The sequence below is a fragment of the Chelonia mydas genome, chromosome 1 (assembly GCF_015237465.2).
Source record: "Chelonia mydas isolate rCheMyd1 chromosome 1, rCheMyd1.pri.v2, whole genome shotgun sequence".
NCBI lineage: Eukaryota > Metazoa > Chordata > Testudines > Cheloniidae > Chelonia > Chelonia mydas.
Window position 1 is genome coordinate 302,271,435 of NC_057849.1, and position 27,018 is coordinate 302,298,452.

Below are 27,018 nucleotides of genomic sequence, written 5' to 3' on the forward strand. Positions count from 1 at the left end.
ATGGGAAGCAGGAAAGTCGCATGAAATACTAAAGAAAACAAATGGTAGCAAATGATTCATAATCTCTATTACTATGGAATTTTTCAATTTTCAAAAACAAAATAGTTGCAAATGCTTTTACCGAACAAAAACACTGTTATGTGTTCAGTTTTATTTCTCTTCAAAAAATCCCATGGTGCTTGTGGAAAAATCTGACCTGTTGACCAGGAAACATTTCCTGTTTAAAAAAAAAAACAAGAGAGAGAGAGAGAATAGAGACATATACATACTATATCTGCACACACCCCTCCTCACACACACAGTACACCTATCCGCCCACACAGAATGTGTACATATATATTCAGTTCTGCTATTTTGAAAAACAAATCAGTTCCATGTATAAAATCTTTTAATTATTTTATATATGGGTGATGACATTTGAACATTTGCTGTTGTATGGAGATTAAAACAATAGTTTAAAATATCACTTTGTAATGAGGTTTTTTAAAATAAAATAAATAAATGTAATAGCTAAGGTATTTTACCTAAATATTAACTCTAATGACTAAAAACTATCTAAATAAACTGAGAAACAAAACTAGCTAGCTAAATCTCAGAGAGCACTGCTGAACTCCGTCTCTAAGTGGGGATGGTAGAGAAGGAACTGAGGAGCCTAGGCCGTGCACATGCTATGCAAACACTGACAGCTCATGAGGCAGGCACAGAGCGTGGGGTACTGCTGTAGAAATCTCCGATCGAAGGCGCTGGGACACACCTTGACCTGAAGTAACGGAAGTGGAGCACCCATAGGGACACCTCTCGAAGAAGAACGAACCTTTACATTTAATATATTAAATAGTAAACATTGAATAAAACCATGGCAATTTGCTTGATTCAAAGCATAATATATATGTTAGACGAAGGGCCTGATTTTCCACTGCTCTATATCTTGCATAGTCATTCACACCAGTGCAAAGTGACCATAAAATGCTACCAAGTCTGATTTGCATTCACTTCTTGTGTAAAAAGCTATGAAAGCTGAAGAGCAGCATTTTAAGCACACTTTGCACTAGTGGAATGATTACACAAAGGTGCACGGTGATGGAAGATCAAGCCCAAAGATATTTTTGAATTTTGTGTTGCAGTGGCTGTTTATGAAAAGATGGGCCACAGTGAAAACAGTAGCTTTATTAATATATTGGCCAAACACATTCATGTAGTATGGTTTTCCCAGTATTGTTCCATGGTTACTCTAAGATGGAAGTATCATACTGGAATGATAATCTGTTAATTTTCCTTATCAGTTCCTAGATAAGTAGAGTTTTCACTGAAATAAAATGGGACTTCTCTTTTGCCTATACATGTAAGTATCAATCAGGATCCATTACATGACATGTCCGGTTTGGACATGTCAACAATGCCCCTCTGCCACGTACATTGGCCAAACTGGACTGTCCCTACGTAAAAGAATAAATGGACACAAATCGGACATGAGGAACGGTAACACACAAAAGCCCGTGGGAGAACATGTCAATCTTCCTGGACATTCTATAACAGATTTGAAAGTAGCTATACTTGAAAGAAAAAACTTCAGAAACAGACTTCAAAGAGAAAGAGCAGAACTAAAATTCATCTGCAAATTTAACACCATTAATTTGGGCTTGAACAGGGACTGGGAGTGGCTGGCTCATTACAGAAGCAGCTTTGCCTCTCCTGGAATTGACACCTCCTCATCTATTGTTCGGAGTGGACTACATCCACCCTGATCAAATTGGCCCTGTCAACACTGGTTCTCCACTTGTGAGGTAACTCCCTTCTCTTCATGTGTCAATATATTTATGTCTGCATCTGTAACTTTCACTCCATGCATCTGAAGAAGTGAGTTTTTTCCCCTCGAAAGCTTATGCTCAAATAAATCTGTTAGTCTTTAAGGTGTCACCAGACTCCTTGTTACTTTGCTTAAGAGCCTTTGGTGAGGAACCTTGTCAAAGACTTTCTGAAAGTGCAAGTACACTATATATCCACTGGATCATCCTTGTCCATGTTTATTGACCCACTCAAAGAATTTAAATCAATTGGTGAGGCATGATTTTCCTTTAGAAAAGGTAAACTTCCCCAAGTTGACTCTTCCTCAACAAATTGTGTTCATCTGTATGTCTGATAATTATAGTTTCAACCAATTTGCCTGGTTCTGAAGTCAGGTTTACTGGCTTGTAGTTGCTAGGATTGCCTCTAATTTTTTTTTTTAAATTGATGTTACATTAGCTGTCTGACAGTCATCTGGTACAGAGGCTGATTTAAGCAATAGATTACATATCACAGTTTTGCAATTTCATATTTGAGTTCCTTCAGAAATCTTGGGTGAACACCATCTGGTTCTGGTGACTTATTACTGTTTAATTTATCGATGTGTTCCAAAACTTCCTCTTATCAACATCTCCATCAGCTACTCTGATTTGTCACCTAAAAAGAATGGCTCAGATGTGGGAAACTCCCTCATGTACTCTGAAGTGAAGACCAATGCAAAGAATTCATTTAGCTTCTCTGCAATGCCCTTATCTTCCCTGAATGCTTTTTTTAGTACCTCAATCATCCAGTGGATGCACTGACTGTTTGGCAAGCTTCCTGGTTCTCATGTACTTAAAAAAAAAATTTTGCTTCTAGTTTTTGTGTCTTTTGCTAATTGCTCATCAATTTTTTTTTTGACCTGCCTCGTTATACTTTCACATATGACCTGGCAGAGTTTATGCTCTTTTCTATCTTCCTCAGTAGGATTTGACTTGCAATTTTTAAGTGATGTCTTGTCTCTAACTACTTCTTTTACTCTGTTGTTTAACCATGCTGGCATTTTTCTGGTCCTCTTACTGTTTTTTTTTAAAATATATTTGGGGTATACATATCGTTTGAGCCTTTATTACGGTGTTTTCTAAAAAGGTGCCATACAGCTTGCAGGTATTTCACTCTTGTGACTGTTCCTTTTAATTTCCATTTAATGACCCTTCTTATTTTTACATAGTTCCCCTTTTTGAAGTTAAACGTTACTATGGTAGGTTTCTTTGGTATTTTCCCCTTGCAAGGATTTTAAATTTAATTACATTATGGTTGCTATTACCAACCAGTTCAGCTATCTTCACCTCTTGCACCAGATCCTGTGTGCCACTTAGGACTAAATCAAGAATTGCCTCTCCCCTTGTGGGTTCCAGGACTAGCTGTTCCAAGAAGCTGTCATTAATGGTGTCTAGAAATCTTATCTCTGCATCCCATCCTGAGGTGACATGTTCCCAGTCAGTATGGGGACAGTTGAAATCCCCGATAATTATTTGGTTTTCTGTTTTTGAAGCCTCTCTAATCTCCTGGATCATTTCACAGTCACTCATCATCCTGGGCAGGTGGCTGGTGGTATATTCCTACTGCTATATCTTACTATTCAAGCATGGAATCCATAGAGATTTTATGGTAAAGTTTAATTTAGATTTTTACGCTATTTGACTCTATGCTTTCTTTCACATATAATGCCATTCCACCATTAGTGAGACCTTCTGTCATTCCCATATATTTTGTATTCTGGAATTACCGTGCCCCATTGATCATCATCATTCCAACAAGTTTCTGTGATACCTATTATGTCAATATTCTCATTTAATACCAGGAACTCATGTTCACCAATCTTAATATTTAGATTTCTTGCATTTGCATACAAGCACTCATAAAATTTGTCAATATTTAGTTGTCTGCCATGTGCTGTAATTGAATGGGACTCTTTCATTTCACTGTTTCTCTTTAGTTCCTACCTGTAATCTACCATCTATCTTCTCCTCTTTACTAGGATATAGAGTATCCCCTTTAACAAATCCTCCCCTAATGGATGTGTCTGTCAGAACTGTGTGTCCTCCACACCTGTCAGCTTTTCCTCAGCACATAGTTTAAAAACTCCCGTGACGTTTTTAATTTTACATGCCAGCAATCTGGCTTCATTTTGTTTTAGGATGGGCTCCTCCTTTCCCAAAAGGGAATTTCCTTAGTCTCTAAGGTTTAAAGCAGCATATCAAGAAACCACATCAAATATTTTCATACAATTTTATCTTATGGAGTAAGTAATACTTAAGGCGTTATCTTTATCCAAAGGAGCGTTTTGTGTAATGAATGCAATCATGATGGCCTGATCTAGCCCAGAAGCTGCCACAAGTAATCTTAAATATACTTAACTAAGGAATTAAACAACACATCATGCACCCCACAAATAGGAAAAAGGTTTTGCTTTTCTTTCAAGTAACAGTGATTATTCATACCTATTTTGATGGATAATATACTGCTTGCACTGAGGCCAAGGCTGGATTCTGCAGCATTACTACATGTCAGGTCTTCTAGACTCCTCCATCCATCAGAGGTGATTGCTTGGAAATGGTTTGTCACCGCCTGACTCACTGCTTTTGAAAAATCATCCCATGATGTCTGTTTGCGGATATTTAAAGAACATATTGTGTTTTCTGTGTCACAATCCTCTGTACCACAGTAGGCTAGTTCTATTTCACTGACTGAAATCCTTAAAGGTACTCTAAGAGCATCTATTAAAAAAAAATTAGAGAACCTAAGATAGTTAAAATCACACAAAAAACACAATAAAAGAGCTATTGTAAATAAGATTAATAATATGAAGCACTTTTACATCTTTAGAGCACTGTATCTCAATAGCCCTCTGGAGACAGACAAGTATTATAACACCTATTATTCATTAGGGAATATGGAGAAAGAGCATGGTCCATATCACAATGCAAAACAGTCATAAAACCAGTATTAAATTACAGATTATTATACAAAGCACTCAGCATCACTACCTTCATTTTATAAGTATCAATAATACACTATTGGTCTATAAGACAAGCTTAAATAATATTTTATTTCCACTTTCCAGATCCAAATTCTTACAGATTTAGTCATATGGCTAGTGGTTTCCTAACGTTTCATTTTCTAACAGGGAAGAGCTTTCATTTGTGGTTATGCATATGTATGTCAATGCAATTTTACTGTCATTATAGAAAAAAGCTAATAATTATTTTGTTACAGTTACAGGGGAAAATATCCAATCAAAACATTTTTAATGGGAGTCTGGAAAGCAAAAATTTTGAAATGGACTTCTCTTTGTGGACATTTTCTCTCATAGCAAAATAAAGACATTCCACTGGGTTGTCTATTTTTAAGTGTGTAAACATTTTAAGAGTGTCAACAGAGAAAAAAGTTAAAAAATAATAAACGAACAAAGTGTGTGTGTGTGGGGGGGGGGGGGTTACATACACAGCATAACACATTAGAGGAATAATTTTTGGATCTTGCTGTACTTTGAGAACCGGGACAAAATTCCATACTAGCAATAGATTAAGTAGATTAATATCTGTTTATACTGTATGCCTGAGATGGCCAAACAGTGAGTTGTGAGCCACATGTGACTCTTTTACAGTTAAACTACAGCTCTCAGAGCCCCTTATGCCCTTCCCTCCCCCGCTTCTCTGCCTACCAGATTGTTTGGAGGCGCTCAGGGCTTCTGCCCTGTGGTGGCATGGTGGGGCTAGGAGTTTCTGCCCAATAGGGAGAGGGATCTTGGGGCTTTAGCCCTGCAGGAGGTGCCTGCTGGGGCGTGTGGCTTCAGCGGGAGCAGGGCTGAAACCCCGTGCCTCAGCAAGTGTGCCCTGCAGGGTTGAAGCCCCAAGACCCCGCACCCAGGACCTTGCAGGGCAGAAACCCCCTAGTCCCACCATCTTGCCACAGGGCTGAAAGCCCGAACCCCATCTCTCAAATTTCTGAAGATTGTCATATGCGGCTCAGAAGGCCAGTAAGTTTGGCCATCCCTGCTGTATGCATCATTAAAGGTCACTCTAGGATTGCAAGCCTCACTCTCCCACACCTTTATTGGAAAAATAATACATTTCAGCAAATGACCCTGAAATACTGAGGAAGTGCAGCTACAGGAGAGATGCTGTCTGGTTTGGGGAGCAATTTTGCTGTAACAAGACTTTCAATGCTGTTTTGGTTTTGTTCTTATAGCTCAATGGCGAGGTCCTCTGATGATATTAACCAATATAGTTCCAACACAGAGCTGGGCAATAATCTAATTTTTTGGTTCACTGTAGGTTATCGGGGAAAAAATCTGATTGAGGTCAAACTGATATAAATATGGCAAAAAATGTCAGAGATTTGAAAAAAAATCCATTTCAGGTAGAAGAAACCATATCATTTAATCTGCAACATTTTGTTTCGGGGATTTTCAAAAGGCTAGATTCACAAAATGTCTGGTAGGGATAGTGCTGCCACTGCCACCTGTAACATTTAGCCCAGTGCTTTGGGCACTCTCAGTCAGTGACAATTCACAGTCATCCATAATGACGATGACTAGCTACTGGGCCGGGAAAAGAGAGTGAGAATGACTTTCTAGCCTGGTAGTTAAGGCATTTTCCTGCAACATGGGAGACCCAAGTTCGAGTCCCTGCTTCAGTGACTCTATTTATACATAGTGGAACAGTTACAACAGGAGAGAATGAAAGAGATCCACACTAGAACCTGGGTCTCCCACATTCCGGTTAAGAGCCCTAACCACTGGGCAAAAACTTGTAAGCAGGGCACCAGCACCACCTCCTCCTCCCATTTTTGAATGGCATCTAAATTATGGAAAAATGGTTTTGAGCCAATACTACTTGGCAAATTTGTATCAAATTCACTCGTAGTTTCAGGGCAAAAAAAACTTGGACTTTTTGGTGAATAAACTATTAGTCTGGATAAAAATCACCCAGTTCTACTCCAAATCCAATGACAAACAGATGCTTTCATTTAAACCTGATGCGGATTTTTCCCCAAGAGTCTGAAAAGAGGAGGATAAGAACAATGAAAGGAAGAAAGGTAAAAGTTCTGATGAAAAATAACTACTAAATATTAATTTACCAATTCCAAAGGATTAGGTTTGTTTCCAGAATTGAGCAATTTATTTGATTTTTTAAAGTTGGCACATTTTAAGGTACTACTAAAAATCAGAATAAGAGGTTACCCAATACCTTCCAACAAGATATTTTTTGTCATTTATTATAGCAGAATTTTGAGTAATATGTCTGCACTCTTTAAAAAATAAACTGGCCTGGTGGTGGGAAAATGTGAGCAGGGTGAGATTAAGGGTAAACAAACATTGTATTAAATGTTTCTTGTGTGTCCCACAAGACCCTGGCTGCTAAATATTTTAGTGCAGTGCTGTTGGCAAACTGTAACTCACTCAAGTTCTCCAGAAGATGTTTGCAGTCATCAGTGGCAACATCATGCAGCGTTCGATCGCACTTATCTTTCCTTTCAGCCTCTAGTCCACCATGGCTACACAAGATTTCTAGGCAGTTCTGGAAAGATAAGAGCTGTATTATTTGCAGTTTAACTAAATTAACTTGGGCTAAATACTCAAAAATTGTTTGCTGCCTGAAGCAGGCAGTCTTACAATTAGCCATTAGACTTCTGATTCAATACGTACGCATGCTTTTCCAAATATCGAAAGAAAGGCAACTAACAGAATTGCTAAACATGAGGCTCCAAAAGGTGTTTCTCACAGAATTGAAGTACAGGTGTCAAATGTTTTGCCTTGGACTTGAAATTCTCAGGCCAAGGTTTTTAAAACAGAGTACCTAAAGTCAGTATTTTCCAAGCACTGGGAACCCTATAGCTCCCAGTGAAGTCAACACATCTGAAAATTTGGTCACTTACTTAAGAGCCTAACTTTAAGCATCCAGTTTTGAAAATCTTGGTTTCAGTTTTGGCTTATATTAAAAGGCAAGTTGAAGGTTTAGTAATGACTAACCTACTAGGGTATTCAGATGACAAGAGCAACCCACTGAACCAATGTTTACTTAGCAATACAGAAACATTAGCAGGGTACAAATTCCCATCCATGCTTGGTATGTGAGTGATACACAATAACCCACAATGATAGTTGCAAATTCACCTTACAAGTCCCTCCTTCCGCAAGTAAATTTGAATTTCTGAAAGAATATCAATCATGCAAAGAAATCTTAGTTTGAAACAACAGAATAGGAACATTTAGGCACACCAGCCCAAATTTTTGAAGCTATTATAAGGAGGGAAATGTAGCTCAAGTGACCCTGCTGACTGCAGCTGTGACAGTATGGCACAGGGAGAAAGGTCATCCCTCAAGCTATCTTGTCCCAGGCCATTTAGGGCTTTATAGGTCATAACTAACCTAAGCTCCACCTGCAGATCAACTGGCAGCTAGTGCAGATCCTGAAGCACAAGTGTCATTTATTTGCTTCTAGCAAGATGCCCCATTCAATAAGAAAGCCACTGCATTCCACACCAGCATCTGTCTCCAAATGGTTTTAAGGGGTAGCCTCATGTAGAGTGCATTGCAGTAGTTTAATCTTGAGGTAACAAAGAATGGCGAATAGTGGCAAGGTCCTCATATGAACAAAAGGTCACAACCTCCTAGCCAGACTCAGATGATAAACAGATCTGGCCAAGATTTTTCGAAGTGTTGAGAAATTTTAAGTACATCCATTTTTGGGTGCCCAATCCAAGATACCTAAAGAGGCCTCATTTTCACAGGGTGGGTTCTCAGCCTTTTCTGAGAATCAAGCCTCTTTTATAATGTCTCAGATTAGGCACTCAAAATTACTAGTTAATTGTTAAAATCTTGGGCCCTGTGTCTCAAAACTATCCTTCCCTATGTCCCTCAATGACATCTCTGTTCCATTCTCTCTTCCAGCAACAGTCTCAGCTTTGAATTGATACAAACCCTACTTCTCATTAAAAAAAAAAAAAATCAATTAACCATTCAGAGTTAGTAGCATAAAGCTTCTGATGCCAAATGTTGCATTAATGCCTGGTGTCAAGAAACTGCCCTGCTGACATCAATTAGCCAGGGTGGAGTAGGTCAGATTGGATTTCCCCCTGGAATCATAACATAAAATTTTACAGCTAACTTACTCATTTCGTATTGAAAAGCCTGCATAAAGCACAGATACTAAAAAAATAAAAAATATCTCTGTAGAGACTGTATTTGCAAAATTAAGATAATTTTCATTTAACTATGAACAGTTACATTTACAATTAAGGAGGTCATTAACTTGACGTGTCTATATTAAATAGATACATAATTAATGGAAAAGTCATTTAATCGCTACAATAGTTATAACAACATACAGACAGACCTTAAAGCCTTTTGATGCTGCTATATGGGCAGCAGTCCAACCCTCTTTGTCAGCATGGTTGATGAGATCTGCAGAAACAACAGGCCTTGCTTTACTCGGATAGCTGTCTTCTGTGCAGTCCAAGTCAAAGAAGTCTGAATTAGGCTGTGCATCATTCATAAAGTTTCCATTGTCTGTTTGTCCATAGTACATAAGGAGCATGAGGCTGTCAACATTACCAGAATCCACAGCTGCATGAATTGGTGTCCAGCCATCCTAAAGAGATAAAAATGAACAGCACAACCCCACCACACATGGAGAAAAGTGTTTAGTTACAGAATTTATATTACTAATTGCTTTCTATCAAACATGCTGTCTGTAAAGCTTTTAAGCATCCAACAATGGCTGGCTATAATCAAATGTCACAGTTTTGTATGAGACAGCCCATCTGTTGTGCTCTATGTATGTGTGTGAGATGCCTGGTGTGAAAGGAAAAAGGTGGGTTACAGTCCCATAATCCCTGCTTGGAAAAAGACATTTATTGAGTCACCGCAGGTCGTGAGGGTCCACAGAAAACATGCCCAGTGCAGGTCAAACTGAATCAAAGCAACCCTCTGCCAGGGATGTTTTGGGTTGCACATTGTGAGCTAATGTAATATTGTAACTGGACCTTTGTCAGATTTTTTTATATACTATTGTGTACAATTTTATATAGCACTTTTCTCCTCTTTGGCTATGCACGTTAGCTTCTCTCTGCATTAGCACAACAAAGCCAATGCAGCTGCTCTTGGAAGAATTTTCAATCCTTAATTCTCCTTTGATGTCCTTAATTTAAAAGGCCACAGTCTGAACTTGTCTCTCCTCCTTATTTTCTTCTAAATTATCACTACATTTGAGCTGACCAAATAAGCTTCTTTCCATTGTAAGTGACAAAAAGATTATCAGCATACAGTGGCGCTGGAAGAGTTTTTGGAGTGGGGATACTGAGCTGCACCACTCTTGCCCCAGTCAGACTCTACGGCAGGCAGCAGAGCCCCCAGGCATGGGGCCGGCTGCTGGGACACTGCATGCAGGACCAGTGGCCAGGACCCCCCAGGCATGTAACTAGCAGCCAGGTACCTGCATGCGGAGTAAGCGGCCAGGACCCTGGGGCCAGCAGCGGAGCCCCTGGAGTCCCAGCAGGACCCCGGGTCGGCAGCTGGGAACCCGCATGCAAGCCGACAGCTGGGACCCTCATGCTGGCAGTGGAGCCCCCGGGTGTGGGGCTGGCAGCCAGGAGCCTGGGCCCAGCAAGATCCTGGGGCTGGCAGCGGAGCATCTGGGGCCCCAGCAGCCGGGATCTCGCAGGTGGCCTGGAGGCCGGGATCCTGGGGCTGGCAGCAGAGCCCCCAGGGATGGCAGCCAAGGAGGACCCTGGACCAGCAGTGGAACCTCCAGCCCATAGGGGGCTGGCAGCCAGGACCCAGGGTGGCAGGGCGGCCAGCATGCCGGGTACAAAATCCCCCCGCAGCTCTACTTCCCGTGCCTATGTCAGCATATATCTATGGTCTGAGTTTTGCAATCTCCTTAGTTTGGAAAAATCAACACTCACATTCATACAACTCAACACTCTAATATTGGTTCCACCCTCCATCATTTTGCTACTGCATTTTCTACTTTGAGGAAAGATTTTTTTTAATTTCAGGGATGCTTGATGGTTTGGATTTTACTTTCAAAGAGATCCACTTAGAAAATGCATGCCCTAGTGAGAGAAATGTCTTGCAGTAGATTGTTTTTCCAATTGAAAAAAAAAAAAGAAACTGTTTAAGGTATTCACAGATCTTGACCTCAAAAAGTAAATTTTAAAGTCATTTATTGGTCATCTGCAGCCAGCACTCCACAATGAGAGCGGGCAAAAAGGCACAAGGAGCATTCCCCCATATTACCCAGCAGAGCAGAGCACAATGGCAGTGCTTACACACTTTTAACAGCAAAGTCGGAGGCCTGGTCTACACTGGGCGGGGGGGGGGGGGGGCGGGGAAGAGGGGGAAGGGAAATCAATCTAAGTTACGCAACTTCAGCTACGTGAATAATGTAGCTGAAGTCAACATACTTAGATCTACTTACCGCGGGGTCTTCACTGAGATAAGTCGACAGCTGACACTCCCCCCTCGACTCCGCCTGTGCCTCTCGCTCTGGTGGAGTACCGGAGTCGATGGGAGAGCCCTCGGCAGTTGATTTATCGCATCTAGATTAATCCCCCCTCCCCGGATTGATCACTGCCCGTCGATCCAGTGGGTAATGTAGACAAGCCCACTGTTTGTCTACACTGGCAATTAAGAGTGCTGCAACTTTCTGTCTCAGGGGTGTGAAAAAACACCCGCTGAGCACAGCAAGTTTCAGCGCCGTAAAGCACCAGTGTAAACAGTGCCTCAGCGATGGGAGCCACGCCCCTCATTGAGACTGTTTTTTTAGAGCTCTGGGAGAGCTCTCTCCCAGTGCTGTGCCACAACCACACAAGGCATGTTGCTAGAATAGACTAGCCCCGATTCACGATTCTTCCTCTGACTATGATATCTTCCTCAAAGTTGGTAGGAAAGGATGGATTCATGGACCTGGCCTCCTGACACCAGATAGGGAGTCTGTTCCCATGTGGGGGAAAAGCACGCTGTGCCTTCTCCAAAGGTAGTGCAGTGGCAAGACTTCTGTGGCAGTGGGGAGCACTCTGGAGCCACTTGGAAAAAATGTGTAAGTGTCTCAGTAACAAAAGCATTTAAGTCCCATTGACTGAATTGCAATGGGACTTAAGTGCTTTTGAAAATTTTATGCATTGTACCACCCTAGGTCCTCTTCTCATGGTGATGCACTTCGGTAGCACCATCTTCCATAGGGTGTGGCTTAATATTACAACAAAGAAGCAATTAGTAAATAGCAATTTCTGTAACCACTTGGTATAAAAAGTCAACTTCTTAACCAGACAAGAACTTTTCAATAATGTTTTCTATATCCTCTTTTCCTCTAATTTCAAAATGAATTCAGGTTACTGTCCACAAAAAAATCAGCCCCTTTCAACCTAATTAACATGAAGTATATGTTTAAAAGGCTACAACACATACAAAATATCTTTCATACAATATTTCTGGAGAGTCTAAATCTCACAACATTAAGTGATAAAAAGTCTCAATATTGTGTGTACATGTCAAGTTTTTAAGCAATAGCCCTGAAGTACGTGAATAAGGGAATGCCTAACCTTCAAATTTGAAGACTCTCAACTACTCTCTTCCCATCCACAAAGCACAGATACTTTTTGTTTTGTCCTGCTCACTCTCCCTTTGTGACAAATGTCTAAGAATTTCTTTCACAATATTTGTGAAGAACGTTTTCTTCAAGGATAACATTGATCTGTAATTAGACAAATTGCCCCAGAGCTATAGAGGTATCATGGGCTACCACATATCCCCACCTCATTCATGACTGCTACCAGGAACAGTAAGGCAACAACAACACTGCATACCATGAGAGTTGACAGTGAAGCAGATCGATTCTACCTCTGCTGTCCTACACAGGAACATGGTATACAAGATGTTGCATTTTGAAACAGAGGCTGGTAAAATCGAGAGGAAAGCGAAGTGATTTATAAGTTTTTAGGGAAACTATGCAACCTAAACAAATAGAAAACATTTTACAATGAGACACAGCAATATTAAATCAAAGCTTTTTACTAATTCCAAAACACACTGAGTATTACATCATTAAAGAGTTAAAAATGACAGTGCAAGGAATTCTGATTTTTGCAGCTGTTCAGTTCACACTGTGATTTTAGAAATTCTTTTAACTTACACTGGTTTTTACACTTCGACGTGCTCCAGCTTCCAGCAAAAGTTTGATACATTCATTATTTCCATTTCCACAGGCTAGGTACAAAGGTGTCTGTCCTCTTTCAGCAGCATGGTTAACATCAGCCTGATACATAATTAATAATTCTGCACACCTATGAGTGGAAACATCAGGTGACAACATAATAAAAGATTCCTGTATTTGACTTTTTAAATGCCATGTGAACTTACATGCACATTTAAAAACCACATTTAAATGTACTGATGTATATATTAGCATAGACTAATTTAGTTAAACTAATCACATCAATCCTAAATTATTGTAGATATATTAAAGTTCTGTTGAAAACTGGCGAGATTGGAAAACTGTATTTTACAAGACCTGACAAAAACTTTGTAGTTGACAGCTATTTGAATAAAAGACTTCAAGTGTGAGTAACAAAGGAACGTTTTTTTTCCTGATCACTGACATCAGAGTGCTATCTCTTTAAATATTTGGCAATCCCTCTGTTCCTCTCACAGCAGTTATACTTGTAGTTCGACAAAGCAGCAAATACTGAAAACACAAACTTGTGAAGTTTTACAATATTTTCATTAGAAAACAGCATCTAAAGCGTCAAACAGAACTGTAGAGATGTCTCCTACTCATGAAATATAACAGCTGTGAAAGATTGCTTTTCAGATGACTAAAGATTTGTCACAAAAGCCATACACACTCTTGTCTCCTCATAACATACTTTTTTATTCAACATTTATTCAAACATTTTATTCAAACACACAATCTCTGACCAAAGACAAGCAACATAAAGAGAATGGAAGAGGACACAATTGTGTGTGTATGTTTGTGTGTATAATTTGTATACAGTATACACTTTTTCCCCCTTGTAATTATAAAAAGACATATTCCAAAATGTCCCTCTACCCTGCTGTCATTCATTGGCTTATTTCATTAGGGCACTGCAGTACAGCTGAGTCTTGACGAGAGGTTTTTATGGATTAGTTCAGGGAACATGTTCCATGCGTCAGAGACACATGAAAGAACACATGGAGATGCATGACAGTGCAGCTGACAGGTAGGTAGAGGAGGCTGGAATCTTTGATTGAGCAGGTAAAGTTGGAAGTGACAGAATAAAATGCAAGAAAATACAAGTAGGGAGGGGTATTCAGATAAAGTCAGGCCTGTATAACCAGGGTCTCCACTCATGGAGCCATGTGATTACATCAGAATCTCAGCTTTCAACTAAAAAATGAAGATTCTAGCCATAATGGTTGTAAAGAAATGAGTGAACTGCCCCATTCATCTCAATGAGGCTGTAACAAAAGCAAAAAAGCTGCAAGGAAACCCAACATCATCACCTTCACTGTGGTCAGAGGAGAAGAGTGATGTGGGCCACCTGCTGCCACTCCCATCTTTCAGCTACTCCCAATGAGGGGAGATACTGTTTGTCTTCCTGGGAGAAGGGGATGCCCATGCCACTGTCTCTCTGGAACGGTAGGGAGCCTCTCCAACAACCACCAATGAAAGTGAGAAGGCTGGGCCACTGGAGCCCCATGCTGTGGTTGACTAGCACTCTGAATTGCTTTAATCTTACCTTGAGGGGCAAAGTTGTGTGAAGAGTCTTACCAGGTGAAGACAAGAAGCTAAACTTGATGCAGTGAAACAGAAGGAGTTACTGGAAGGATTCAAAGAGATGCCTAATATGCTCTAAGTGATAGACAAGAATTACAATCTTAGCAACTGTGTTAATGGATTCAAGGGACATGGTGTTTGGGAGGCCAGAGAGGATGTAGTTACAGTAATCAAGGTGGGGGGATGATGACAGCCTGGATGAAAGTTTTGGCTGTCTCTACTGCAATGAAAGGATGAATCTTCAAAATGTTATGGAGGAACGAGCTGCAGGAATTGGACACAGCCTGAATATGTCTGGCAAGGGAGGAGACCAGTTAAAGGTGACAGGCTGGATCAACAACAGGGATGCTGGAATGGATTAAAGGGATGTAGTGAGGTTATAAACTTGGTCCAACATTTAGACTGCATACTATCAGCCTTTTATAAAAACCTAAAACTATCAGAAATGCTTCCATCATTCATTAAAACATTACAGTGGAATTTTTTTTAAACATTCTTCTGCAGTGTTTGCAACCCGAGCACTGTCTTAGTGTCTAAGAACCAGCTTTAATAATCTTAAATGTTACCAAGTAAAGCTGATAAAAAAAATGAAAAAGTTTTCATTGGAAAAAACAAGTTACCTTCTCATAACTGTAGTTCAGTGAGATGTGTTGCATATGTCCATTGCAACTGCAGGTGCCTGCCTGTCCCGTGCACCAGTTCTAGAGTGTTTTCCCCAGCGCCAGGGGTCTTTAACTTTTTTTGATGGGCCCCCCTTTGAAAATATTTCAGGCTGCAATGACCCCCCCCCCCCACACACACACACCATGCCATCCTTACTTCTGCGGACTGCTGCTGACGGCGGCGCTGCCCTCAGAGGCAGGCACCTGACCAGCAGCCACGACTGTCGGGCTGCCAACTCTAAAACGAACCTGGAATTAAGGATGGCAATACAGTGACCGCCCCTAGAATAGCCTTGCGACCCCCTTTTGGGTCGTAACCCCTGGTTTGAAAAACACTACCGTAGCAGTACCCCTAACGGCCTTGCCCACACTTGAGATCCTCATGCTCCAAACCAAGGGAAAAAAGGGAGGAGCTGCTTCGCCTCTCCTTCAGTTCCTTCACACCAGAAACTAAGGGTAGTCTCCGATGCACTGGGGGAAGAGGCCAGGAGGTATAGTGGACATATGCAACACATCTCACAGAACAACAGTTATGAGACGCTGAGTAACTGTTTCTTCTTCAAATGCTTGAATATGTCCATTACACTGTAGGTGACCCCCAAGCTCTTATCCCAGACCGTGGGGCTTGGATTCTCATTAGAAAAAGGGACTGTAGGACCTTCATTTGCATCCTCCCTTGATGCAGCAGTCAGTGCATAATGTCTGGTGAATGAGACTAGAGACCACATAGTTGCCCTGCACATGTCCACAATAGGGATGTGCTCTGGTTGAGTGTGCAGTCAGCCTGCCAGGGAGCGCTATCGCTTTGGAAGCATAAGAGTGCTGCAGCTGGTGATCCATTTAGACAGTCTCTAAATGGATCACCAGCTGCAGCACTCTTATGCTTATGGAAAATGGTGCATGGCAGATCAGAAACCGTAACAACATAAGAACGACCATATTGGTTCAGACCAGAAGTCCATCTAGCCCAGTATCCTGTCTTCCAACAGCGGCCAATGCCAGGTGCCCCAGAAGGAATAAACAGAACAGGTAATCATCATGTGATCCACCCCTATCACCCATTCCCAGCTTCTGGCAAACAGAGGCTAGGGACACCATCCCTGTCCATCCTGGCTAATAGCCATTGATGGACCTATCCTCCACGAATTTATCTAGTTCTTTTTTGAACCCTGCTATAGCCTCGGGCTTCACAACATTCTCTGGCAAAGAGTTCCACAGGTTGACTGTGCATTGTGTAAAGAAATACTTCCTTTTGTTTCTTTTAAACCTGCTGCCTATTAATTTCATTTGGTGACCGCTAGTTCTTGCATTATGAGGAGTAAAAAACACTTCCTTATTTATTTTCTCCACACTAGTCATTATTTAATAGACTTCTATCATATCCATCCTTAGTTGTCTCTTTTCCAACTTAAAAAGTCCCAATCTTATTAATCTCTCCTCATACGGAAGCTGTTCCATACCCCTAATCATTTTTGTTGCCCTTTTCTGAACCTTTTCCAATTCCAATATATCTTTTTTGAGATGGGGCGACCACCTCTGCACACAATATTCAAGATATGGGTGTACCATGGATTTATACAGAGGCATTATGGTATTTACTGACTTATTATCTATCCATTTTTAATTATTCCCAACATTCCGTTAGCTTTTTTGACTGCTGCTGCACATTGAGTGGATGTTTTCAGAGAACTATCCACAATGACTCCAAGATCTCTCTCTTGAGTGGTAACTGTGAATTTAGACCCCTCATTTTATATGTATTGTTGGGACTATGTTTTCCAATCTGCACTACTTTGCGTTTATCGACATTGAATTTCATCTGTCATTTTGCTGTCCAGTCACCCATTTTTGTGAGATCCCTTTGAAGCTCTTCACAGTCTGCTTTGGACTTAACTATCTTGAGTAGTTCTGCATCGTCTGCAAACTTTGCCACCTCCCCGTTCACCCCTTTTTCCAGATTGTTTATGAATATGTTGAAATAATACTGGTCTCGGTAAAGACCCCTTGGGGACACCACTATTTACCTCTCTCCATTCTGAAAACTGACCATTGATTCCTACCCTTTGTTTCCTATCTTTTAACCAGTAACCAATCCATGAGAGGACCTTCCCTCTTATCCCATGACAGCTTACATTGCTTAAGAGCCTTTGATGAAGGACCTTATCAAAGGCTTTTTGAAAATCTAAGTACACTATATCCACTGGATCCCTCTTGGCCACACGCTTGTTGACCCCCTCAAAGAATTCTAGAAGATTGGTGAAGTATGATTTCCCTTTACAAAAACCATGTTGACTCTTCCCCCAACAAATTGTGTTAATCTATGTGTCTGACAATTCTGCCCTTTACTATAGTTTCAACCAGTTTTGCCCGGTACTGAAGTCAGGCTTACTGGCCTGTAATTGTTGGTATCACCTCTGGAGCCCTTTTTAAAAATTGGTGTCACATTAGCTATCCCTCAGTCATTTGGTACAAAAGCTGATTTAAAGGATAGGTTACAGACTACAGTTAATAGTTCTGCAATTTCACATTTGAGTTCTTTCAGAACTCTTGGGTGAATACCATCTGGTCCTGGTGACTTATTGCTGTTTAATTTATCAGTTTGTTCCAAAACCTCCTCTAATGACAGCTCAATCTCGGACAGTTCCTCAAATTCATCACTCAGATGAACGGCTCAGGTTTGGGAATTTCCCTCACATCCTCAGCTGTGAAGACCAATGCAATGAATTCATTTAGTTTCTCTGCAATGACCTTATTGTCCTTGAGTTCTCCTTTACCATCTTGATCATCCAGTGGCCCCACTGGTTGTTTAGCAGGTTTCCTGCTTCTGGTGCACTTAAAATTTTTTTTCTATTACTTTTTGCGTTTTTGGCTAGCTGTTCTTCAAATTCTTTTCATAGAATGGACTTTAATGTCAGAAGGGACCATTATGATCGTCTAGTCTGACCTCCTGCACAACGCAGGCCACAGAATCTCACCCACCCACTCCTGTAACAAACCCCTAACCTATGTCTCAGCTGCTGAAGTCCTCAAATCATGGTTTAAAGACTTCAGGGTGCAGAGACTCCTCTAGCAAGTGACTTGTGCCCCACGCTGCAGAGGAAGGCGAAAAACCCTCAGGGCCTCTGCCAATCTGCCCTCGAGGAAAATTCCTTCCCAAGCCCAAATATGGCGATCAGCTAAACCCTGAGCATGTGGGCAAGACTCACCAGCCAGACACCCAGGAAAGAATTCTCTGTAGTAACTCAGATCCCACCCCATCTAACATCCCATCGCAGGCCATTAGGCATATCTACCACGAATAGTTGAAGATAAATTAATTGCCAAAATTAGGCTATCCCGTCATATCATCCCTTCCATAAACTTATCAAGCTTAGTCTTGAAGCCAGATAGGTCTTTTGCCCCCACTGCTCCCCTTGGAAGGCTGTTCCAGAACTTCACTCCTCTGATGGTTACAAACCTTCATCTAATTTCAAGTCTAAACTTCCTGATGGCCAGTTTATATCCATTTGTTCTTGTCTCCACATTGGTACTGAGCTTAAATAATTCTTCTCCCTCCGTGGTATTTATCCCTCTGATATATTTATAGAGAGCAAGCATATCTCCTCTCAGCCTTCTTTTGGTTAGGCTAAACAAGCCAAGCTCTTTGAGTCGCCTTTCATAAGACAGGTTTTTCATTCCTCGGATCATCCTAGTAGCCCTTCTCTGTACCTGTTCCAGTTTGAATTCATCTTTCTTAAACATGGGAGACCAGAACTGCACACAATATTCCAGATGAGGTCTCACCAGTGCCTTGTATAACGGTACTAACACCTCCTTATCTCTACTGGAAATACCTTGCCTGATGCATCCCAAGACCGCATTAGCTTTTTTCACGGCCATATCACATTGGCAGCTCATAGTCATCCTCTGATCAACCAATACTCCGAGTTCCTTCTCTTCCTCTGTTACTTCCAAGGGATGCATCCCCAGTTTACAAAAAAAATTCTTGTTATTAATCCCTAAATACATGACCTTGCACTTTTCACTATTAAATTTCATCCTATTACTATTAATTAGGGTGACCAGATGTCCCGACAAAATTGGGACTCTCCCGATTTTTAGTTCTTTGTCCCACGTCCCGACTGATGCACGGTCGGGATGCCATTTGTCCCGACATTGTGGCTTTGGCCGGTCTGGCTGCTTTTTTTTTTTATTTTGCTTCGGCAACTCCACTCCGGCTATTTTTTCCCCCATGTGTCCCGATATTTTGTCCGTTTCATCTGGTCACCCTACTATTACTCCAGTTTACAAAGTAATCCAGATGTTCCTGTATGGTATCCCAGTCCTTCTCTAAATTGGCAGTACCTCCCAGCTTTGTGTCATCCGCAAACTTTATTAGCACATTTCCACTTTTTGTGCCAAGGTCAGGAATAAAAAGATTAAATAAGATTGGTCCCAAAACCGATCCCTGAGGAACTCCACTCGTAACCTCCTTCCAGCCTGACAGCTCACCTTTCAGTATGAACCGTTGTAGTCTCCCCTTTAACCAGTTCCTTATCCACCTTTCAATTTTCATATTGATCCCCATCTTTTCCAATTTAGCTAATAATTCCCCATGTGGAACCATATCAAATGCCTTACTGAAATCGAGGTAAATTAGATACACTGTGTTTTCTTTGTCTAAAAAATCTGTTACTTTCTCAAAGAAGGAGATCAGGTTGTTTTGGCACGATCTACCTTTTGTAAAACCACGTTGTATTTTGTCCCAATTGCCATTGACCTCAATGTCCTTAACTCCTTTCTCCTTCAAAATTTTTTCCAAGACCTTGCATACTACAGATGTCAAACTAACAGGCCTGTAGTTACTTGGATCAGTTTTTTTTCCTTTCTTAAAAATAGGAACTATGTTAGCAATTCTCCAGTCATACAGTACATCCCCTGAGTTTACAGATTCATTAAAAATTCTTGCTAATGGGCTTGCAATTTCATGTGCCAGTTCCTTTAATATTCTTGGATGAAGATTATCTGGGCCACCCGATTTAGTCCCATTAAGCTGTTTGAGTTTGGCTTCTACCTTGGATGTGGTAGTATCTACCTCCATATCCTCATTCCCATTTGTCATCCTACCATTATCCCTAAGCTCCTCATTAAAGACTGAAGCAAAGTATTTGTTCAGATATTGGGCCATACCTAGATTATCCTTAACCTTCACTCCATCCTCAGTGTTTAGCGGTCCCACTTCTTCTTTTTTTGTTTTCTTCTTATTTATATGGCTATAGAACCTTTTACTATTGGTTTTAATTCCCTTCGCAAGGTCCAACTCTACATGGCTTTTGGCCTTTCTCACTTTATCCTTACATGTTCTGACCTCAATAAGGTAGCTTTCCTTGCTGATTCCTCCCATCTTCCACTCCTTGTAGGCTTTCTGCTTTTTCTTAATCACGTCTCTGAGATGCTTGCTCATCCAGTTTGGTCTACGACTCCTGCCTAAGAATTTTTCCCCCTTTGTTGGGATGCAGGCTTCTGATAGTTTCTGCAACTTTGACTTGAAGTAATTCTAGGCCTCCTCCACCTTTAGATCCACAAGTTCTTCAGTCCAATCCACTTCCCAAACTAATTTCCTTAATTTTTGAAAGTTAGCCCTTTTGAAATCAAAAACCCTAGTCACAGATCTATTTTTGTTTATCCTTCCATTTAGTTTGAACTGAATTAGCTCGAACTGAATTAGCTCATGATCGCTCGAACCAAGGTTGCTCCCTACAACCATTTCTTCTGTGAGGTCCTCACTACTCACCAAAACCAAATCTAAAATGGCATCCCCCCTTGTTGTTTCAGCAACTACTTGGTGAAGGAATCCATCAGCTATTGCATCCAGGAAAATCTGAGCCCTATTATTATTACTAGCACTTGTCCTCCAGTCTATATCTGGGAAGTTAAAGTCTCCCATGATCACACAATTCCCATTAGTATTTACTTCATTAAAAACGTTAAAGAGGGCTCTATCCATATCCAAATCAGATCCCGGGGGTCTATAGCACACCCCCAAGCACTATCTCATGGGAGGATCTAGTAGCTTTCTTCCCCAGTGTGATTTTTGCCAAGACAGACTGTCTTATCCATTCCATCACTTCATATTTCTTTACAGTCTACCTCATCATTGATGTACAATGATACTCCATCACCTTTGCCTTCATTTCTGTCTTTCCTAAACAGCACATAACCTTCAATACCTATACTCCAGTCATGACTACTATTCCACCATGTTTCTGTTAACCCTATAATATCTGGTTTCACTTCCTGCACCAGTAGCTCTAGTCCCTCCATTTTGTTACCTAGGCTCCTCGCATTAGTGTTCAAACATCTTAATTTTTGCTGTTTGGCTTCGTTCACGTTCTTTACCCGATTAGGCACAGACATTCTACCACCAGTATCACCTATTAGACCGGTATCTACACTACTCTTCTTCCTTATGTCCATTCTCCTAGCCACAGCTGTAACCCTTCTTACTTTGTTTTCTTCCCTCTCAATGTTAGAATCTGGCGTGCAGATTACCTGGACATCCCCAACCATCTTCCCCAAATTCCTAGTTTAAAGCTCTCTTAATCAGTTGTGCCAGCCTCCATCCTAGAAGTCTATTTCCCTTCCTACTCAGGTGAAGTCCATCCCAAGAGAACAGTCCTCTGTCCATGAATGCTTCCCAGTGGCCATACATCCCAAAGCCCTCCTTATAGCACCACTGCCTGAGCCATCTTTTGATCATCATAATCTTGTCACACCTTTGTTGCCCTTCTCTAGGAACAGGCAGAATCACACTGAAGATCACCTGAGCCTTGATTTCCTTAAGCGTCTTCCCCAGCCTGGCACAGTCTCCTTTGAAACATTCCAGCTAGAATCTAGCTGTATCATTTGTTCCCACATGAAGGACAATCAGTGGATTCTTTCCCGCTCCCGTTAGGATCCTCTTCAGCCTCAGGTCCACAGCCTGTATCTTAGCACCTGGCAGACAGCACATCCTTCTGTTCTCTGGATCAGCTCTGGTTACAGGCCTGTCTATTCTTCTCAGTAAGGAGTCCCCAATCATGTAGACCTGCCTTTTCCTGGTGATGGTGCGATTCTCCTGTCCATCCCGTTTCCTCTGGCTGCAGATCCTCTCGTCCCTTGCAATCCTCTGCAGTCGTATTGTCCCTTGCAATCCTCTGCAACCCATCCTACATCCAGTGTTATCTCCATTGACTCTTGTCCTCTTCCTATAGGACTAGCTGCTCTTCTCTTCTTCCTTGCCCTCTCACCTTCAGTGACCACCTGCTGTGCCCCTTCTTCATTTTCCAACTCCGCAAACCGGTACCTGAAGTCCTCTATTTTTCCTTCACTAGCCAGTCTTTTCCTCTGCTTGGTTCTCTTAGTCACATGCTTCCACTGTCCACTTTCCTCACCCAGCAGTCTCCCCTCAGAGGTCTTTGGTCCTGCTTCCATCTGCAAGTGTGAGCTTTTCCCTTCAGCCTCCTCATGTCTTTGCTCCATCATCCGCTTGAACCCCCTTCTAAACTCAACCAGAGTTTCCACCTGCATCTCCAATCCTCAGAACTTTTCTTCCATCAGCTCTATCAGGCGGCACTTCATGCAGACAAAACTCTTTTCAGGTACCCCCTCCAGGATTATATACATGCCACAGCTTCTACATCCAGTCATCTTCATCGTGTCTTCCACTGCCTGGGTCACTACCACTGCTGCCTCTGTATCTGTCATAGCCTTCTCACTTAGTTAGTCCTGTTAGTCAGGGAAACATAAACCAAATCAAAACACCACCACCCACAGCAAAACAAACCCCCAGTGAGCACCACAACACTGCCAGAACACCACACACTCCCTTCACTAGCCTGTCTGTTCCTCTGCCTGGCTCTCTTAGTCTTCTTCCCAAACCCCCCTTGCAAACTCCCACTCAAACTCCCCCGTTTACAGCTCTGTTTGCTGGCTCCTGTGCCACTGCAGCTGTCCGTCTTTTTTGGCCTTCCTAATTATATCTTTACACTTCACTTGTCAGAGTTTATGCTCCTTTCTATTTTCTTCACTGGGATTTAACTTCCACGTTTTAAAGGATGCCTTTTTGCCTCTCACTGCTTCTTTTACTTTGTTGTTTAGCTGCAGTGGCACTTTTTTTGGTTCTCTTACTATTTTTTTTAATTTGTGGATATACATTTAAGATGAACCTCTATTATGGTGTCTTTAAAAAGTTTCCATGCAGCTTGCAGGGATTTCATTTTTGGCACTGTACCTTTTAATTTCTGTTTAGCTAAATTCCTCATTTTTGTGTAGTCCCCCTTTCTGAAATTAAATGCTACCGTGGTGCGCTGCTGTGGTGTTTTCCTCGCCACAGGGATGTTAAATGTAATTACATTATGGTCATTGTTATGAAGTAGTCCAGCTATATTCACCACTTGGACCAGATCCTGTGCTCCACTTAGGACTAAATCAAGAATTGCCTCTCCTCTTGTGGGTTCCAGGATTAACTGCTCCAAGAAGCACTTACGGTGTCAAGAAACTTTATCTCTGCAACAAGAAGAAAAGGAGTACTTGTGGCACCTTAGAGACTAACCAATTTATTTGAGCATAAGCTTTCGTGAGCTACAGCTCACTTCATCGGATGCATCACGAAAGCTTATGCTCAAATAAATTGGTTAGTCTCTAAGGTGCCACAAGTACTCCTTTTCTTTTTGCGAATACAGACTAACACGGCTGTTACTCTGAAATTTATCTCTGCAACCTGTCCCGAGGTGACATGTACCCCATCAATATAGGGAATAGTTGAAATATAATGGATAGTTGAAATCCCTCATTGTTATTGAGTTTTTTATTTTTATAGCCTCTCTAATCTCCCTGAGCATTTCACAGTCACCGTCACCATCCTGGTCAGGTGGTCGGTAGTATATCCCTACTGGTATATTCTTATTATTCAAGCAGTGCATTCAGGTTTCCCACTCTGTGGGCAGTGGTGATGGCACTAAGAAAGCTAGAGAGAAGGTGGGTGAGGTAATATCTTTTACTGGACCAACTTCAGTTGGTGAGAGAGACAAGCTTTTGAGCCTCACAGAGCTCTTCCTCAGGTCTCAGAAAGGTACTAAGAGTATCAAAACCCTTGAGCCTGATGATCGTCCAGATGAACTCGTCACCCCATAATGAAGCATCCCTCACCAAAGTCATAAAAGGGAAAAGTGGAGTAAAGGGAACATCCTGACAGAGATGGTCTTGACTCATAAACTAGCTCAGAGATGAGAATACTCATCAGGGATGCACACTAACTTGTCCAGGTGGTAGATATGAGGGCAATAGGCAGACTTGAGCCATGCCTGTAATGCTCTGAGGTACAGCCTGACCTGAAGGGTCACATGAGAACATGCACCCATGTGGCCCATGAGTCTTAAGCAATTCCTCATAGTGGTCCACCAGTGATCCTTGAGGGATATACAGAGGTCCTGTATAGTTTGAAATCTGGAAAGACCCTTTTTAGAGGCAATAACATCAACTGTGTTTAATTTCAGGACCCAACAGAAAAAAATCAATGAACAGCAACTTCGACCTATTGTCTGGAGAGAGCCTGAAACAACAAATTGTTCAGGTAAGGACAAATGTGGACATCTCTCTGGAGGAGGTAGCCTGCAACCATTGCCATGCACCTGTGTGAATACTCTGGATGCTGACGACGGACCAAAGGGCAGAATAGCAAATTGACAATGATTGTCTCCTATGATGAACCTCAGAAACTTCCTGTGGCAAGGACGGACCACCACATGGAAGCAGAAATCCTGTAAACTGAGGGCAGCACACCAATCTCCTGGATCTAGGGAAGAGATAGCTGTAGCCAGGGACATTATGCAGACCTTTATCTTCATGTATTTGTTGGGATGCCAAAAGTGTACAATGGGTCTCAGACCCTCCCAGCTTTGGATATTAGAAAATATCGGGTATAAATATCACGGCCCCAGTGAAGAGAGGGCACCTCATGAGAGGGGTCTCTGAACTGTGTAGTGGGGGGACACGATGGAGGGATAGAAAGAAAATGCAGGGTATATCCCAACTCCAGCTTAGCAGCCTCTTGTCTGAAGTGATGGACTCTCACACAAGTAGGAAATAAGACAACGTGTCCCAGAAATGGGGGGAAGGGAGATCCTGGATGGATAGCATGCTGTCCTTGACCTAGAAGTCAAACTGACTGTTTTAAGATCTGGAGATGTCTAGAAGAAGAGACCAAGGAAGAAGAAGGCATAGGTCTCCTCCTCTGAGACCATCTCTTCCTCTTACATTGGTCAGCCTGATGGAATAGGTAATGCTGCTGTCAAGGCTGGTATTGAGGACGATATTTTGTCCTCTTCATAGCTAGCATGTAGAGACCAAAGGACTTTAAAACTGCTCTTAAGTCCATTAGTATATGGAAAGCCTTGTCTATTTTGGAAGAGAACAAAGCACATTCCTCAAAGGGAAGGTCCTCAATTGTCTGTTGCACCTCCACAGGAATCCCTAAAGACTTTAAGGGGGAAAGGTGCATAGTCGCTGCTATCGCCATAGTCTTAGCTGTAGAATCCACTGTGTAAAAGGAGGCCTGCATCAAGAGACCAGGCAACCTTCAGCAACAAGGGACCAAAACTGCTCTCCAGAACCTTCCAGCAGTTTGTTTGCAAATTGAGAGATTGCCTCCCAGTTAGAAAAGTTGTACCTACACACCAATGCCTGGTGATTGGCAATATGGAGCAGTGAACTTGCTGTAGAACAAATACTTTTACCAAAATGGCCAAAGACCTTCACATCTCTTTCCTTAGGGGTAGCTTTAGCCCAGGCTTGACAACTCCCCTCACTTGCTGCGGCCACTACTAGTGAGGTTGGCACAGGACGTAAATAAAACTGCTCAAACCCCTGGGACAGAACCCAGTATTTACGTTCCATTTGTTTGGCCACAGATGGGATGGAGGAAGGGGTTTGCCACAATGTTTTAGTAAACTGCATCATAGCATCATTTATAGGCAGGGCTACCTTTCCTGCCATCGTGGGATGTAGTATATCAGTCTGTTTGTGGGTACTCTCCTCCACTAGCTCCACCTGAATGCCATTCTCCAGAAGAAATCGATACACCATAAAATCATCTAGCACCAGGGCAGCGTGCCTCCGGTACCAGAGCCTTCCTTATCAGGTGATGAAGAGGATGTGTAAAGGGGAGGGCTCCTAAGACTGGTTCTGTTGTACTAGGGTTGGGTGCAGTTCTGGAGCAGGTTGAGACAAGTCCCAAACTTGAGAGTCCATAGGCTGATTGGTACTGACTGTCACTGGTCTCAATACCAGCAGGAGAAGGTTCCCTCCCTGGAGATCTGTTCATACAGCATAGCGAAACTGTGGATCTGGATGCTGGGGGCATCCAATAAGGCCAATGCAGAGATCCATACAGTACCAGACCCCAGGTACATCTGACCCAACCATCCCAATCCCTGGCTGTATTCTTCTCAATTATACTGACATGTCATTTCTACACTGCAAATAGGATCGATTAGTAAACTGGGTTCATTTAAACCGCATGCATCTGAATACCACCAAAAGCAACGTCATGCATCTAGGAACGAAGAAGGTAGGTCAAATTTACAGCATGAAGGAGTATATTCTGGAATGCAGTGACTCTGTGAGGCACATGGGGTCATGGAGGATACCCAGCTGAAACTGAGCTCCCAATGTGATGTGGTAGCTAAGAGAGCTAATTTGATCCTTGGCTATAAAAGAAGAGGAATATCAAGTTGGAGTAGGAAGAT

The 27,018-nt window shown here is 41.9% G+C and overlaps 1 protein-coding gene across 1 annotated transcript in view; it reads right to left on the reverse strand.

Annotated features, from left to right (window-relative positions):
- The window catches only part of CTTNBP2 (cortactin binding protein 2), a 197,079-nt gene that overhangs the window by 57,547 nt on the left and 112,514 nt on the right, over positions 1–27,018 (reverse strand). Inside the window, 5 exon segments of the mRNA XM_037888921.2 lie at positions 122–217; positions 4,269–4,544; positions 7,232–7,349; positions 9,168–9,422; positions 12,966–13,116. Coding sequence (XP_037744849.1) covers positions 122–217; positions 4,269–4,544; positions 7,232–7,349; positions 9,168–9,422; positions 12,966–13,116 — 896 coding nt within the window.